Source organism: Rhinatrema bivittatum, chromosome 8 (assembly GCF_901001135.1).
Source record: "Rhinatrema bivittatum chromosome 8, aRhiBiv1.1, whole genome shotgun sequence".
Classification (NCBI taxonomy): Eukaryota; Metazoa; Chordata; class Amphibia; order Gymnophiona; family Rhinatrematidae; genus Rhinatrema; species Rhinatrema bivittatum.
In genome coordinates, this window is record NC_042622.1 from 211,663,732 (window position 1) to 211,681,617 (window position 17,886).

The 17,886-nt window shown below is 47.0% G+C and overlaps 1 protein-coding gene across 7 annotated transcripts in view; it reads right to left on the reverse strand.

Annotated features, from left to right (window-relative positions):
- RAD51D (RAD51 paralog D) overlaps positions 1–17,886 on the reverse strand; it is a 175,801-nt gene that overhangs the window by 120,914 nt on the left and 37,001 nt on the right. For all 7 annotated transcript variants that reach the window (XM_029613008.1, XM_029613012.1, XM_029613006.1 and 4 more), the window contains one exon: positions 4,236–4,354. In XM_029613008.1, the coding sequence (XP_029468868.1) occupies positions 4,236–4,354 (119 nt within the window). The remainder of the gene's footprint in view (positions 1–4,235; positions 4,355–17,886) is intronic.

Below are 17,886 nucleotides of genomic sequence, written 5' to 3' on the forward strand. Positions count from 1 at the left end.
TTCTGGGGTGTACCAGGGTTTTTTGTTTTGGATGTCAGGATTTAATTGTTTGGTTATGAGGGGGCAGAGTTTGTCGGCAATGTTAGTGTTGATCTTAGTCCAGGTAGCAAGAGCGATGTTAGGGTTTGAGCTGTCTAGTTCATTAAGGGCTGAAGTAAAAGAGGTATTGAGGTCTTCCTGGTTGCATGGTTTTCTGTATTGAATGTAGGTGTTGTGGTTGCGAGGAGAGGGGGAGTTTTTGTTTATGGAGAGGGTTGATTTTTATAATAGAGTGGTCGGACCAGGGGACCCTGGTGAGGAAGGAGGTTCGGGCAGGTGGATGAGGGAGTTTACGAAGATTAAGTCAATGGTGTGGCCTGCTTTGGGGGTTGGGGTGTCGATAATTTGTTTGAAGCCCATGGCGTCTAGGGAATTTAGGAGGGCTTTGCAGTTGGGAGTGGGTGGGAGAGAGTCAACGTGTATATTAAAATCGCCGAGAATAATGGCTGGTGAGTCAATGTCTATGTTTTTTTTGCATTTAATTCAATGAGGGGGGAGGGTTTGTTTTCGAGGAGGCCCGGGGGGGGGGGGCAGGGGTGTAGACAAGGCATACTTGGAGATGAGATTTGAAAAGTCCAATTTCAATTTTGGATTCGGTGTTTATTGGTTGTAAACGGAGATTGAGGGGGTTTTTTTTGCAGCAAGTAGGAGGCCACCCCCACGTTTTTTTTGTCTGGAAATGGAGAAGATATCATAGAGGTGGGTGGGGAGTTTGTTGATGAGAACAATGTCAATTGGTTTAAACCAAGTTTCCGTGATAGCGCAGATGTCTGGTTTAAGGTCGAGAAGTATGTCATTTAAGATCGGGTTTTTTTTGACAAGGAATTAAGAGTTAAATAGTATGATGGAGAAGGCACAAGAAATGATGTGGTTGGAGAGGTAGATTGGACAATCCGAAAGCTGGTCGATGGAGAGAAGGTTCTTAGGCTCTGGAGGGTCAGTGCCGGATGTGTAGAGCTGTTTCTGTAGGCGTGGCAGGAGGGAATGTATAGATCTTGGATGTGGTCATCAATGGGAGTGAAGCTGCTCCTGAAAAAGATGGGCTTGAGTGGGGAGGAGGGTGTGGGGGATTCTCAGATGGGGGGAGCAGGACAGCAAGTATTGGCAGGTTGAGCTTTTGAAGAGTCAGTCTCTCGAGGTTTCTTTGTTGGTTAAGGGGCAGCACAAAGGGGCACACTAAGGGGCAGGCCCCTTAGTTGTGTTCCTTCGGTGAGTGATGCTGGCGAATGACGCCAGCGTTGCAGACCTGTATTTAAAGGTCCCTCTGGCACAGGCGATGTCACTGGCTGGGCAGAATGAAGGCGGGCCGATTTGGTAGGTGGCTGGGTCCGGTCGGATGGAGGAAGGGCAAGGCCGGGTGGAGCTCCTTGACCCCGGCAGGTCGGTGCCCATTGTGCGGAGCTGTTGGTGCCGGTGTGGAAGAGGGTGAAGCTGCGTCGCAGACCTATATTTAAAGATCCCTCTGGCGCGGGCGATGATGTCACCGGCTGGGTGGAACAAAGGCAGGTCGATGCAGTAGGTGGCTGGGTCCGGTGGATGGAGGAAGGGCAAGCCCGCGTGGAACTCCTTGACCCTGGCGGGTCGGCGCCGATCGCAAAGAGCTTCCACACACCAAATCTTTTTAAAAAAGAAACTAAATTCAACAAGATTTTGTGTTCCTACTACTGACCACAGTCCTCAGATGTAGTGCATCTGTTACTATCCATCATTAAGTGCCGTGTCTAGGGGTGTTCTTATAGAGCAGAGTAGTGTTTATTTGGAAACCTTGGCTCTATTTCCACATCCACAACTTGATGAGCAAGTCACTTATCTTCCCTGTATTCAAAACATGCTTAATTCCTTGCAACAAGATTAAAGCATGTAAAAAATATTGTACAGTCCTGTGTACACTGATAACATTAATTAATCTTATTCTCAATTTATTTGATTGCCTCTATTTACCAGCTCTTAAGGAGCCATTAAGCCCAGCCTTCTATATTTTCTCATATATAAGCCAGTAGTTGTGTTGTCCACAAGTAAAAAGCAATTCTCTCCTAAATCTCTTCCAGAGCTGATGGCTACGAAATGTGCTAACAGCAGAACTTGGTTCAGTCCTCCTCAAGAGCAGAGATTGCTGCTTCAGTTTTCTGAGCAGTCAAATGTTTGAGCCAGTACCCAAACTGATTCACTGAAAATAGCCAGCATTATAAATGTGGTAACAGTGGAGCAAAAGCATTTGATAAATCTATTTTCAATTCAGAGAAAAACCTATCCTCTGTGCATAGAAATCAATAACATTTTTGAGCAGATGCACAAAGCATTTCTCCCGTAAATGTAAAGGAAGAAACCTTTTGCACGTTTTGAGTTTTAAATATTAATCAGTAATATCACAACTTGTTTGTTGAAACATTCTATGTATTAAATGGAATAGTATAGCCATGGTAACTACAGTTATTTGTTCAGTCACAAAACCTAGAAGTTCATTTGTTGCCACATATGCCCCAATGCAACTAAAAGAGCTCATGCAACTGGTGCCCGAGAGTAGCCTCACATTTATATTCTTCGAAGGTACAACCACTGAACCTTCACTCAAATAGCTAAGAAGAAACTCTATGCGAGCAGGATGCAAACAATGCAATCTCAGGTATGCATAGCAAACCATGGTGATACATTTTTTTTCTGTCTGGAGCCATCTTCTGGCAGAAAGAGTGCTCAGTCTTCCTGGCAGGACATGTAGGAAAAAAAAAACCTGCATATAAGACAGCCATCCAAAGATTTCCAGTTTCCTCCTTTGCTGTAGTAGTTGGAGCTTACTCCTTTTGCAATCTCTCCACTAACCCTACCACCATGGTACAATTTCATCCCTTCTCCCTACCGTTTATTCTTTCCCCTACCTACATGTGGCCTCTTATGCGCCTCCTCTCGCCAAGTCTAGTGAGGCTTCTCACTTCCTCGCCCTTTGCCAGACTGGACAAGCAGCAGCTGCTCCTTACAGCTCTCCCATCTTCTTTGGTAGAAGTGCTCTGATGCAGCAGTTAAGCATCATGGAACTGCAGTATTCCAGCACATCTACTAGAGAAGCTGAGAGAGATGCTCAGAACGGCTCCCGCTGATCCAGCCTGGTGGCAGGGGAGATGGAGTCCAATGCCGGACTAGGGGAGAGGTTGGTGGCGCAAGAGACCCCCATATGTGATGGAGAAGGGGAGGAGATGAGTAACCAGAGGCAGAGAGAGATGAAAGGAAACAAGAGTTTGCAGAGTCTGAAGAGATGCAGGGAATATGAAAAGCTTAGTTAGGAAGACAAGGTTGTTCACATGAGCGATTTACATCATGAGAACAATAAAATACATCAACATAATAAAACAATAACATACATCAATATAGCGTATTAAATTAAACACATATAATAATAATTAGAGATCCCAAATACAGCCAATTACCTCCTCTACTCTCAGTAGGGAAATAAAACATAACTAAAACATAAAACTCTCTCCCAAAAAAACCACAGACAGAATAAAAAAGAACCATTAATACATAGCATAAATATAAAATGTGATTGGAGGGGCAAAAAGGTTTTGAAGGGCAGATGGAGGGAGAGAATATGGTGGGGATGTGATGGAGAGAGATAGATTGCAGAAATACAGGAGGAAAAAGGGAGAGGGGAATAAAGATTTGTGGAAAAGAGATAGGGCTATGGCGAGAGAAAAAGAAGGTAGATAAGTTTGGGGAAGCAGTGAGGAAAGGAGACAATAGAGGAAAGGGAAGTGATAGAAACAAGGACAAAAGTTATCAGGAAAAAAATGAATGAAAAGAAACAAAACAAAGTTTCTTTCTTTGTGTGTTTATTCCTGCCTTTCTGAATACAAGATTCACTCAAAATGGGTTATAGCATATTAGACATTCAGCTTACATTTGCAGCTTCACATTACAAAGGCATATACAATTTTGAGTAGCAGCAATATAACAATATAATACAACAAATTCGAGGAGCTAGAACAGAGAAGAATAAGGGGGGAAAAAAGGCAGACTCTGAAAGGTTAGGAAAAAAGTTTATTTGATCATTGTCCATAATTTTAAATTTGATACATAATTTTGACTCCTTGCTGCACAAAACTTTAGCCATAAAATATTCTCTACTTCCAAGATTAAGACCCCTAAGTCAGAAAACCTCACCAAAATGAACTGCCAACAGGAAGAGATGTCCATGGGCTACCTACCTTCTGTTCCCTGTAGACAGAATGGCTGTGGAGCTCTTCAATTCCTCGTACAGTTCAGCTCCATTGGAGGGAAAAGCTGAATACTCTGCCAATAACACACGTCTTACAGCAACCAGCATCTACAGATACACATAGAGGCTAATCAGGAATCAGCTTCAGGCTCAGGGCTTGCTAGGGAATCAGTACACATCTCAGCTGGCATTCAGAAATGTGAGGAAAACAAATATACAATCTGTATAAAACATTTTCTCTTTTAAAATATACATGTGGGTGCTGTTGTAAAATGTCAGACTGACAGCAATGGAAAGTGAAGTTCTCTGTTTATACGTAGAATCTTATCGCAGGAGCAAGCTACGTAGTACCATCACGCCATACCAACAGTACCAATGAAAGGCAAGGTCTATACTTTACCCTGCAGAGAATGCATGGATTAAACCCCACATTATCGCCTTCCAAATCTCATCAACAGAGGCTGGCCTGAGACTGCTTACTGACACTGACACAGCTGAACAGCTGGGGCTCCAACATGCTCCTTCAAATTTGAGCCTGCCAAGTACACAACAACTAGAGATGCAGTTTGCCAGCCAATTAGAAACAGATCTTTTAGCCATATCAAAGCCAAGTTTATTAGTGTCAAAAGAAAGTAGGATAGGTAGAATCTCTCGTGATAGCCGGATTCCTTCCTACTTATTCAAGTAATACAAGACCGCACAGCAGTTCATCTGGTCTACAATGCTCACCAAAAAATATGGAGGTCCACATTCAGATGATTTGTCCAGCTTAGTTTGGGATTCAGCCAATCAAATTGCAGATTTTTAAATTTCCTGCCACATTCACTGCCTCCAAATTATCTAGCTACGTTTTTATCCAGATAAAACAACAGACAGATTAAATTAATATTCAATGTTATCGGGCTAAATTATCTGGATAAGTCTGGTTGTGCCGCGATGCAGTCCTAAAAGTTACTTGGATAAATCTGGATATATTTAGCAGTGCATTTGCGGTGCTAATATCCAGATTACATTATGCAGAAAAACGCACCTGGATAAAAACTTTCCTGTTGTGCTCATGGCTAAATACAGACCTAATGATTTTAATATAGATATAAGTCATACTTAAAGAATACGGACTTTGTTCAAATGGAGGAATACATAAAAGACGTGCTGGCAGGGTGGGAAAATCTTTGTGTATTAGAACAGTGGGTTAAACTAATTCTCAGAGGACAAGCAAGATGGCAGTTTCACACATGGGTGACATCATCCGATGGAGCCGGGCACGGAAAACTTATGCCACATCTGCAATGAAGAAGACCCATTGCCTCCTCTGACAGCTCCCACTCCCCAGGGTCCATCCACTTCTGACTGAGAAAGTCTGCCTGAACGTTGTCCAATCTGGCTACGTGGGATGCCACTAGCAACATCAGATGCTGATCCACCCAATGAAATAATTCCTGGGCCATCACCCGACTCTTGGTTGCCCCTTGATTGATGTAAGCCACGGTGGGTCACATTGTCCAACAGAATGCGCACCAGGTGATCGCGAAACAGAGGCAGAAAGGCAAGCAGATGCCTCGTCCTTGGACCACTGCAGTATGCCTGGGCCGACTGACCCTGGCATACTGCACCCCATCCGGTCAGACTGGCATTGGTGGTAACTACCAACCAGTTCGGAACATCCAAGTCCACCCCATGAGTCAGATGAGCCCAACCAAGCCAAAATGAAAGAATGGAACTGGCAGCCCCCTCGAGAGGCAGCAGAAGATGAAATTGCTCCAACAATGGATCCCACTAGAAAAGAAGAGACTTCTTCAGAAGCCACATGTATGCAAAGGTCCAAGGAACTAACTCCACAGTCAATGCCATAGAGCCTAGAACCTGAAGGTAGTCCCAGACCCTGGGCACCGTAAACTGCAAACCTGACTCTGCAGTTTGAGTATGCGATCCTAGGTGAGAAAAACCTTCTCTATCCTGGTATTGAAATGTGCTCCTAAGAGGAGTGGACCAGCCTCACTTCATTTTGAGGACTTAGCTCCACCAGATCCCTGGCTAAGGCCATCCTGGTTTGTTTTCCTGCCCCCTCAAAAGGACTGGCCCCATGATTGTTGCCTTCCGACCCCTTGTCTCTGGGCTCCCTCCGAAGGCCTATTCTGTTGAAACCTCCTATTTGGTCGGAATCGGGAACACTCCAAAAAGGAACCTTTGACTCTTTTTGGCTTATCCTCTGGCAACCTATGCCCCTTGGTCTCACCCCCATGCTTCACTAGCTCTTCCAAATTCTCTTCAAATAGGAGCTTCCCCTTAAAAGGCAATACTCCCAAACACGATTTGGACCAAAAATCCACCAACCAGTTCCTTAACCAAAGGAGACACCTGGCCGAGACCACTGACATCATAATTCTCGAAGAAGTTTTGATGAGGTCATACACGCATCAACCACATAAGCCACCACTGCCTCTAGACAGTCCGCTTGCTTACCCTCAGACGTAGACAACAGTCTCATAGCCTGCAATTGCTGCACCCAACGCAGGCTAGCCCTTTGCATAAAGCTACTGCAAACAGCAGCACGAATGCCTAATGCAGACACCTCAAAAATCTTTTTAAGATGAATTTCCAATTTTATATCCTGCATATCCTTTAGCGCAGCTGAACCAGTCACTGGAATGGTGGTCTTCTTAGTAACCGCCGACACTGACGCATCCACCTTTGGATGCGTCAAAAGTTCAAGCCTGTCTTCAGGCAACGGGTACAATTTTGCCATCACCTGGCTAACCTTCAGGCCTCACTCCCTGACCACTAACATCTTCACTGATTTGTGAACGGGAAAGGCTTTCACTGGACCCCTTAAGCCATCCATGACTAGGTCCACCCCTTCCTGATCAGATTCCTCTTGGGGAACCATGATCTCCAACTCCTCTAGAACATGGGAAATCAGGGGGTCACAGTTCCTCATAATTCGTATCACTTTTGGGTTGTATCCTTCAGTGACAGAGACCTGGCCCCGCCTTTCATCCAGCTTCACCACGTCCAGGCTAGTATTTACAGCAACATTGGGAGAGACAGTTACCAGCTGTACTACTTCCTCTGAATCCTCGGAGCCTTCGTCCGGACTAACCAGACACACCGCCATACCCAGGACCCTCTGAGTTCGCCTAGGAATCTGCTCCCTCAAACCCCTAGGTCTTTTAACAGGTCATGGTCCAAGAGTTCCCTGAGGCTGAGCTGACTGCCACCCTGCTGCTTTCCTGGCCAAGTATGCCTTATGCATAGGCAGCACAAACTCCGAGGAAAACACTGAGGAAGCCTCAGAATTGTCCCTGAGGAGGTCCCCCTCCTCATCAGAATTAGGCTCCCATCTGTTCATGGTGCTCTCAATTACAGGGGTCAAAGGAGGGGGAAATCCTCCCCCTCAAAGGCTCTGAAGCATCTTCTGCCGAAACAAAGATGACCGTCATTCCCACGCCCGGAAGAAGGATATTCGCAGTCTTCTGAGGCACCCCCGCAACTGCTTTATGCTTCCCTTGCCACTCTGACACCGCCGCAGCCTGTCCCGACCCACTCTCCCCTCCAAAGAGGCATCAGGAGCAGAGGCCAGTGCGAAAACTGTGCTGCACCGGCCAAGCAGGCCTGACCATGTAGCTAACAACCACTGCTGCTCAAGAACTCCTCCACCAACAAAATTGGCCAGAATACCTCCCACAGTACCCGCGGCTGCTGCAATACTGTTGCTCTGCTTACTGCTTTTTTTTTTTTTTTTAAACTTTACTATACTAACAACAAACAGAGAGCAGAAGCAAAGGTTACTTCCCTGTGTGGCAGAACTGCTGCAGGATGCCAAAAGTTCTCCTGGGAGGGAGGGAACTGGCACTATCGGTCATCCACCCCCTGGTGGCGAAAGGGCTGAGCCACACAAGGGTCCCCAACCCCCTGCTCGTCCACCTCAGCACCAGGAGGTTAGCACCACTAGGGCCTAGCAACCTCCTGGGAGGAATTCTCCAATTCTAAAATCCAATCTTTTATTTTTTTTTCTTTAGACTGCAGGATTTGCATCTCTACCATCTGCTGGAGACAGAGAAATACTGAGGGACTGCAGGTGGCACACCAGATTATATGGCAATGTCAGTAAAGCAGAGTTGCTTCCTGTAACAGGTGTTCTCCCAGGACAGCAGGATGTTAGTCCTCACATAAGGGAGACATCATCAGATGGAGCCCTGTCACGGAATACTTTTGTCAAAGTTTCTAGAACTTGACTGGCACACTGAGCATGCCCAGCATGCCACCAACCCTGTAGCCACCAGGGGTCCCCCTTCAGTCTTGTTTGTAGCAAAAGTATGAGTGAAAAATAAAATAATAAAACGTAAGCAAACCCAACTCCGCGGGGTGGCGGGCGGGTTTATGAGGACTAACATCCTGCTGTCCTGGGAGAACACCTGTTTACAAGTTAGCAACTCTGCTTTCTCCCATGACAAGCAGGATGGTAGTCCTCACATATGGGTGAATAGCAAGCTCCAGGCTGAGTCATACGTATGAGAGCAACCAGCACACAACATGTGCAACAGGCACAACAACTGGGGTGCTGTTGGCAAGAATGAGGCAGCCTGAAATTCACAGCGGGTCGAGGTAGGACGAGTTGGGTTCCTACAATGGGAATAAGTTCTGTAGGACAGACTGGCCAAAGACAGTCTTGTCATCCAGCCTTATTAAGAAAGTAGTGAGCTGCGAAGGTGTGGAGAGAGCGCCATGTCGTAGCCTTGCAGATGTTGGCAATTGGTACTGAACGGTAGTGTGCTACTGATGTTGCCATGGCTCTGACGGAGTGTGCCTTCACTCGTCCGTGCAGTGGAAGGCCTGCTTGCTGGTAGCAGATTGCACTGCAGTCTGCCAACCAGTTGGAGAGTGTCTGCTTGCCCATTGCAACTCCCAGTTTGTTTTTATCAAAAGATACAAAGAGTTGGGTGGATTTCCTATGGATTGCGGTGCGGTCTAAATAAAATGCAAGAGCACGCTTACAGTCCAAGGTGTGGAGAGCTCGCTCACCCGGGTAAGTATGAGGCCTTGGAAAGAAAGCGGGAAGACTATGGACTGATTTAAATGGAAATCAGTTAACACTTTAGGAAGGAATTTAGGATGAGTGCGAAGAACCACCCGGTCATGAAGGAACCTTGTGTAGGGTGAGTAGATCACAAAGGGCCTGTAACTCACTTTCTCTGCGAGCAGACGTGATGGCTACTAGGAAAAGTACTTTTCATGTAAGGTATCTGAGTTCGCAGGAGTGCAAGGGCTCAAAAGGAGTGTGCATGAGCTGTGCAACTCCCACATTGAGGTCCCATGCCACAACCAGTGGCCATAGAGGAGGCTTAAGCTGTAATAAGCCTCTCATGAAGCGACTCACCAGGGGTTGAGCCATTATTGGGGCATCCCCTACTCCTTGGTGGTAAGCAGAGATGGCACTAAGGTGTACTCGGATAGATGTCGCCTAGAGGCCAGATTCTGAGAGGTGCCAGAGATAGTCTAACAGATTCGATGTGGGCAAGAAAAGGGGACCAAGCCCTTTTGTGTGTACCACAAGGTAAACCTCTTCCATTTAGAGCGGTAAGACTTCCGCGTGGAAGGCTTCAGTGAAGCTACGAGGACTTGAGAGACATCCTTAGAAAGATCGAGTGGTTGTAGTATTAACCTTTCAACATCCAGGCTGCCAAAGACAGGGTCTGGAGGTTTGGGTGAAGTAACTTGCCGTGATTCTGTGTTATGAGGTTGGGTGACATGCCAAGGCGAATGGGTTCCTGGACAGAGACGTCGAGAAGTATGGGAAACCAGACTTGGTGTGGCCAATACAGGGTTATGAGTATCATTAAGCCTCAGTCCTGTTGTAGCTTCACGAGAGTCTTGCCTATCAGTGGAATTGGAGGATACGCATATAGCATATAGTTCAAAACTCAGCAGCTTGGGTTCTGATTCTTCCTGCAGAAATCATCACACCTATTCTCCATTCCCTTCATTGGTTTCCAGTAAAATTTAGAATACTCTATAAAATTGTATCCATTATTCATTCTCTTATTCACAATCCTGCTTCTACACGGCTTTGTACAACACTAAGAATATACAAACCAGTAAGACATTTGAGATCTTCATCAAAAAATTTGTTAGACCTACCTTCTGTAAAAATTGCTAGACTTGAATTTACTCGCAAAAGAGCTATTTCGGTGGCAGCTCCTTTCCTTTGGAATTCCTTACCTGACTCACAACACATACCAAAGAGTTTAAGAAAGCATTAAAAACCCATCTATTTCAAAAAGCTTTTCAACATTTAACAAGACAATAAGTTCTCTATCCTCACTGATCCATACTTTTACCTTATAATGTTAGGTTTTTTTTTTCCCCTTGTCCCTCCTCCTTTCCTTCCTGCTTTACCTAACTTTTGATTGCAGTTTATTATGGCACTTAAGTTAAAGTTTTTTGAGTTGATAATTGTTGTTACTTTGTTGATTGGTTACTTTTAGATTTTATTTATTGCTTTTATTATTTTATAAATTATGTTTGTTTTAGTTGTAAACCGTTTTGATCAAATATTATTTTTGTAAAAGCGGTATACAAATGATCTTTAAATAAATAAATAAATAAATAAATAAATGAATGATTAGCAGGCCTGTGTTCCAGGGACGGCCGAAGGCATCCATGGTTGGTGCTCTTTGGTCCCTGTGTAGGGAGCAGAAGTGTTCCACTTTGTGGTTGTGACTGGACACAAAGAATTCGATGGTCGGCTGACCCCACCTGTGGAAGATTCTGCTCGCAACCGAGGAATCCAGAGACCACTTGTGGGGCTGGAATCGTTGGTTGAGGCGGTCCACCTGTGCATTCTGTGTGTCTGGTAGACAAGTGGCTCGCAGTAACATGGAATGCAACAGGGCCCAGGCCCAAATCTGTGCTGCCTCCCGGCAGAGCAAGTAAGAGCCCGTGCCCCCTTGTTTGTTCAGGTACCACATTGCAACTTGGTTGTCTGTTTGAATCAAGACAACTTTGTTGGAGAGGCAGTCCTGGAAGGCATAAAGGGAGTACCGCATCGCCCAAAGCTCCAGAAAGTTGACCTGAGATGTTGCTTCGGCATTTGTCCGAGTCCCTTGAGTTTGAAGGCCTTGAACATGGGCTCTCCAACCTAGGGTGGAGGCATCTGTAGTTAAGGTCACCTGAGGAGCCAGTTGCTGGAAAGGAAGACCCACTTGTAAGCTGGCCTTGTGTGTCCACCAGGCAAGGGAGAGACAAAGCTGGCTGGTGATGTGAATCAGGGATGAAAGCGGTTGTGTAGCCTGTCGCCACTGAGCTTTTAGAGTCCATTGTGTCACTCTCATGGCGAGGCGTGCCATTGGGGTGACGTGGACTGTTGATGCCATGTGGCTGAGCAACTTGAGTAGGTGGGCAGCCAAGGTTCTTTTTTGACGGCGGATAGAGCTGCAAGGTTGGACAGCATAATTGCGCAGTCGTTGGCTAAGAATGCCTTGGCTAGTGTCGTGTCCAGGTCTGCTCCTATAAAGGAGAGATGGTGAGATGGTGTCAAATGGGATTTGGAGTAATTTATTAGAAATCCCAATGAACTTAGAAGTCTTATAGTGAGACCGAGGGAGTTGAGAGCCCCCCTTGTTTGGACTGGCTTATTAACCAGTCGTCCAGGTATGGAAAAACGTACATGCCCCTGTGGTGTAACTGTGCAGCCACGACTGCCAGGCAATTCGTAAAGATCTCGGGGCGCCGAGGCTAGGCCAAATGGCAGTACTTTGTATTGGTAGTACCCGTGACTCACCACGAATCGCAGATACTTGTGATGAGGAGGGAAGATTGCAATATGAGTGTATGCATCTTGAAGGTCCAGAGAGCAGAGCCAATGCCTCTGTTGTAGCAGAGGAAGTATGGTGCCCAGAGACACCATTCTGAACCGTTCCCTGTGAAGAAACATGTTCAAGGAAAGGAGATCCAGAATAGGCCGGAGGTCGCCGGTCATTTTTGGAATTAGGAAATACCTGGAGTAGAACCCTCTTCCCTGCTGATTCAGTGGAACAGGTTTCATGGCTCTGGCCAACAGAAGCATCGAGAACTCTGACTCGAGTAGTCCTGTGTGATCGTCCGAGCTCCAGAATGGAATGGATGGGAAGTTGGGGTTTTTTTTTTGTTTTTTTTAAACTTTAGACAGTAACCGTGGGTTATGCTGGACAATACCCACTGGTCCGTGGTAACTGGGTGCCAATTGGTTGCAAAGTGGCAAAGGCAGCCCCCCACTGAAGAATGGCTGCTGCTCTCTGGAAAGGAGTCAAAATCCAGCCGCAGGGCCAGCTTGTGGAGCTGGCTGTGGCCTAGGTGTTCTCGCTTGGTGTGCCTGTCCCTTCTGAGGTGCCCGAGTTGGTCGTGCATGGGACGCAGGAGGGAAATATTTGCGTGGCTGGTAGAATTGTTTCCTGGTGTCCTTACGCGTGCCCCTGCGGTCTATGGAGGGAATATCTGGGGAGACAGTTGAAACTGACGCAGGGTCTCATGATGGTCTTTTAACTGGGCCACTGCGTCCTGTATCTTGTCCCCGAACAGGTTATCTCCTGTACAGGGTAGATCTGCAAGTCTGTCCTGCACTTCCGGGTGTAGGACTGATGCCTTGAGCCAGGCCCAGCGCTTAGCACTGATACCCGCTGCCGAGACTCTGGATGCTGTTTCAAAAGAATCGTAGGCAGCTCTGACTTCATGTTTGACTGCTTCCAATCCTTTTTGTAGGTTGTAGGATGGAGGACAAGGTTTCTTGTTGTTGCTGTGATAATGTCTCCGTAATCTCCTGGACTAGTATTCAGAGATTTCTATTATATTGTGTCATGTATAGTTGATATGCTGCTATTCGCGCTATCATGGACCCTTGAAAAACTCTTCGACCCAACACATCCAATGCCTTCTGTTCCTTACCAGGAGGAGCAAAGGAATGTTGACTCGATCGTTTAGCTTTTTTCTGAGCTGATTCCACCTCTACAAAATGGTGGGGCAGCTGACTTTTCTGGAAACCTGGGGCTTGTTGGACTAAATAAATAGCATATATCTTTCTGTTGACTGGAGGTACAGTACCTGGATGGTCCCACAGGTAAGAGATCAAGGACTTTATGCACTGGTATTGCCATTATCTCCTTTGGAGCATCTACGAATTGTAAGACCTCCAACATTTTGTGGCGAGAATCTTTCTCCGTAACTAGTGGAAATGGTATAGTCTCAGACATCTCTTTGACAAAACTGGCAAAGGAGACGTCTTCCGGATTAGATCGTTGCCTCTCTTCAGGGGTGAAGGCTCTGAGAGCAATTCCTCGGAAGCTTGGGAAGAATCATCTGAAGATGCATCTCCCCATGGATTATAGGGAGTGTCCCCTTCCCCTGGAGGACTTCCTGATGGAGGAAGTATGCCAAAGCCAAGAGGGTGGGAAGGCATCGATGGATGCGGCACCGGCGACACTGGGGCAAATAAGGTGCGCTTGGGCACAGATAGCCCCGATGGACCTGGAATGGGTTCCAGCATCGGTGGTTCCCATGGAGGGATCTGGCTGGGAACTGATTCTTCCTCCTCCGAGGAACCCGGTATTGGTATCGGGAACTGCGGAGGCCTCAATGGACGACTTGGTGCCAGCGTGCCCAGTGGCACAGGTTGAATCGGCAAGGCACCGATGAGCGTATCGAGGCGCTCAAGAAGCGGTGCGAACATCGAGGAAGCCGGTTCCAGTGCTGGAATGGGGGCTGGCGCCGGCGGCGATTGGAAGCCTTGTAGGGCATTCAGCACTGTCTCTTGGACCATACGGTCCAATTCCTCCAGAAAAGCTGGCATGGATGGCACAGCAACTGGGGTAGGAGGCAGGCTAGGCGTCACCAGAGCTTCCACGGGAGCCCGGTATTCAGTGGGGAACGCCTAGGGGTCCTGGGTCCAGAGGAGGATTGGGCTCCTCTCCCCGGGCTCTCTCCGCAGGCGGCTTGGTGGATGTCGATGCAACTGTGGTATCGGTACCGGCACTGGGTGGGGACGCTCGTCGGTGCCAGTGTCACAATGTTTCCCTCGGTGCTTGGTCCGGTCCTTCTCCAGCACAGAGGATGATAACGCTGATGCCTTAAACGGTGTCGGTGACAGGACAGTCACCTGCTCCGTGATGTTCCTGGTGAGGGATCTCCAAGGTCGATGGACCCTCTCCGGTCGGCGCCACTTGAGTGGAGTCGATGGAGCAGAGCACTTCAATGCAAACAAATGCTCCATCTTGTCCAGTTGAGCGCGCCGGCCCTTGGGGATCATTTGTGCGCAACTAGGGCAGAAGGACGTCGTGCGAGGGGCCTAGGCACAAAATGCAAACATTATGCGGGCTCATTATAGACATGGTCCTCGGACACTCGGGGCATTTCCTAAACCCGGTCGCCATGCCGAAAAATGGCGGGCGCAGGATCGGTGACTGTCAGGCACCAAAGTGGTAAGCCGCCGGGAACCAACCGCATATTACGCAAAAATACTTACCGAGCGTCGGAGGGAACGGAGCGTGATGGGGGACCCCGGTGAGGGATTTTTTAAGAAGTTAACTTCAAATTTTTCCGTGAGGAAAGTTGTGAGAAATTTCTCACAGAGCTCCTAAACCGCGAGGCAACTGCTGCGTGGAAAAAAAAAGAGAGACTGAAGGGAGACCCCTGGTGGCTACAGGGTACGCTCAGTGTGCCAGTCAAGGTTCTAGAAACTTTGAGAAAAGTATTCCATGACAGGGCTCCATCTGATGATGTCACCCTTATGTAAGGGCTACCAAGCTGCTTGTCTTGGGAGAAAACTTTCTGTTTCCATCTCCTGGAAGGGAAGCAAAACCCAGGAGTCTGGAGTGATCTGGGTATGAACAGGAATAAGCACTTAATTACATCTCAGGGTTAATATAATCATGTTTGTCTATAGTTTAAACTGTCTTTTGTCAAGACATTGTTGAATAAGTATGTTTTTATGTATGTACTACTGAACTCTGCCCAGAACTGTAGATGGGTAAATAAAAAATTATTTTCATAAAGAAAAAGGAAAAAAGTTTGCCTTTTTGCAGATGACATGAAGAGCTGCAATACAATGGACACCCCTGAAGAAGTAGACAGAATAAGATGTGACAGTTAACGTTCAATGAAAAAGAGCAGAATCAATTTGGAATGCAGAATTCCAAGGAAATAATACATAATGAGAGTGGGGAGGGAGAGATACTGATCTCTCACTACAAGGGTTTTTTTTTTTTTTGTTTGTAATCTATTTTTATTGTCAAGTTAATATAACATTGCTGTTAAAGCATGAGCAAATGCAAAGAGTAGGCCGCACACAGTGCGCAACAACAATGCTCACAACACATAAGATCAGAATACCTTGACATATTAATATAATGATCTATTTGATCACCCCCCTCCCTCCCCACTGCCCCTCCCACCCCTACTGGAGGTATGTTCCAAAATTACAAGTGCAATATACAGAGAGTACAGCATGTGCAATCAGCAAGTATAAATCAGGTACAATATCAAGTCATGTGGTTAAAACCCAATCGGCAGGGATTCTAGCGTGCATTCTGTGAAATGGAATGGTGTATCATCAGGGCCTCTGGCAGAAACTGCAGAAATAAAATCATACACTGGGTAAGCTGGTTGCAACCATGTAAAATCTAAGTCCCTTATGCAATGCTTTGCTTTTCCAGCCACTTCTGGAAAGGCTCCCAAGTGGCCTGGAAGGACTTTAATCTATTCTGGTGTACAGCTGTGAGTCTACCTACTTGATAGTAGGAAATGGAGAAATTACTTACCTGATAATTTCGTTTTCCTTAGTGTAGACAGATGGACTCAGGACCAATGGGTATAGTGTACTCATGCTAGCAGTTGGAGATGGATCAGATTTCAATCTGACGTCAGCCCCTAGTACATATACCCCTGCAGGAAGTGCAGAACCTCAGTATTCTTCCTTGCAAAGCATTATGGATATATGTGTGACTGACCAATTGATTAACTTAATGTGGTTAACTCTGATAACTTTGTTGTAACGTTAAAATTTGATTAATTTTGATTAACTTGATTAACTTTAACTGGTTGATTGACTATAGCTGGAGACAGCCAGTGTCCTCAACCGGAAAGCGTCGACACCCGGCAGGGTGGATGCCCTATGTAAGGGAAATCATGGCTTACCTTGATTCGATGAACAACCATGTATAACGGCAGCAGAGGGTGGGCTGCTGAGTCCATCTGTCTACACTAAGGAAAACGAAATTATCAGGTAAGTAATTTCTCCATTTCCTAGCATGTAGCAGATGGACTCAGGACCAATGGGATACATAAAAGCTACTCCCGAACTGGGTGGGAGGCTGCCCGTGGACCGCTTAGGATTGCTCTTGCAAATGCTGTGTCCTCCCGAGCCTGAACATCCAGACAGTAGAATCTGGAGAAGGTATGGATGGAGGACCACGTTGCCGCCCTGCAGATCTCGGCAGGTGACAGCATTCTAGTTTCTGCCCAGGAGACCGCCTGAGCTCTGGTAGAGTGGGCCTTGACCTGTAGAGGTGGTGGTTTTCCCGCTTCTACGTAGGCCGCCTTGATGACTTCTTTGATCCAGCGAGCAATGGTTGTCCGTGAGGCCGCTTCCCCTTGCTTCTTCCCGCTGTGAAGGATGAACAGGTGGTCCGTCTTTCGTACTGGTTCTGACATTTCCAGGTATCTGGATAGGAGTCTGCCGATGTCGAGATGGCGTAGAGACCGGGCTTCTTCCGACTTCTTCAAACCTTCCATCGTAGGTAATGAGATGGTTTGGTTGAGGTGGAAGTGTGAGACCACTTTGGGGAGGAAGGAGGGGACCGAGCATAATTGGATGGTCCCCGGGGTGATTCTGAGAAATGGCTCACGGCAGGACAGTGCTTGTAGCTCTGAAATGTGGCAGGCCGAGCACACGGCCAGCAAGAACACCATCTTTAGGGTTAGTAGATGGAGAGACAGGCCTCGGAGGGGCCTGAAGGCGGGTCCCGCTAGGAATTCCAAGACTAGGTTGAGGTTCCACAGGGGCACCGGCCACTTTAGTGGTGGGCGGATGTGTTTGACCCCTTTCAGGAATCGTGATATATCTGGGTGCACGGCTATGCTGTCGCGCTCGCTCCTGGGGCCGTAGCATGACAGTGCTGCCACCTATACCTTGATTGAGTTGAGGGACAGTCCTTTCTGTAGCCTGTTCTGTAACAATTCCAAAATTATGGGGATTTTAGAGGAGTGTGGTTTGGTGTTGTGATCTTCACACCAGGCCTCAAATACTCTCCAGATCCTTATATATGTTAGCGATGTGGAGAACTTGCGTGCTCGGAGGAGAGTATCTATTACTGCCCCCGAGTATCCCCTCTTTCTCAGTCGGGCCCTCTCAATGACCAGACTGTAAGAGAGAATTGAGCTGGATCCTCGTGGAGGATGGGACCTTGTTGTAGTAGGTCCCTGTGTGGAGGCAGGGGTAGTGGTTTCCCTGCCAGTAGTCTTCTCATGTCTGCGTACCAGGGTCTTCTTGGCCAGTCCGGGGCCACCAGAAGAACTAGTCCTCTGTGTCGCTGAACCTTGTGAATGATTGCGCCCAGAAAGGGCCATGGGGAAAAGGCGTATAGTAGGGTCCCCGGTGGCCAGGTCTGTACCAG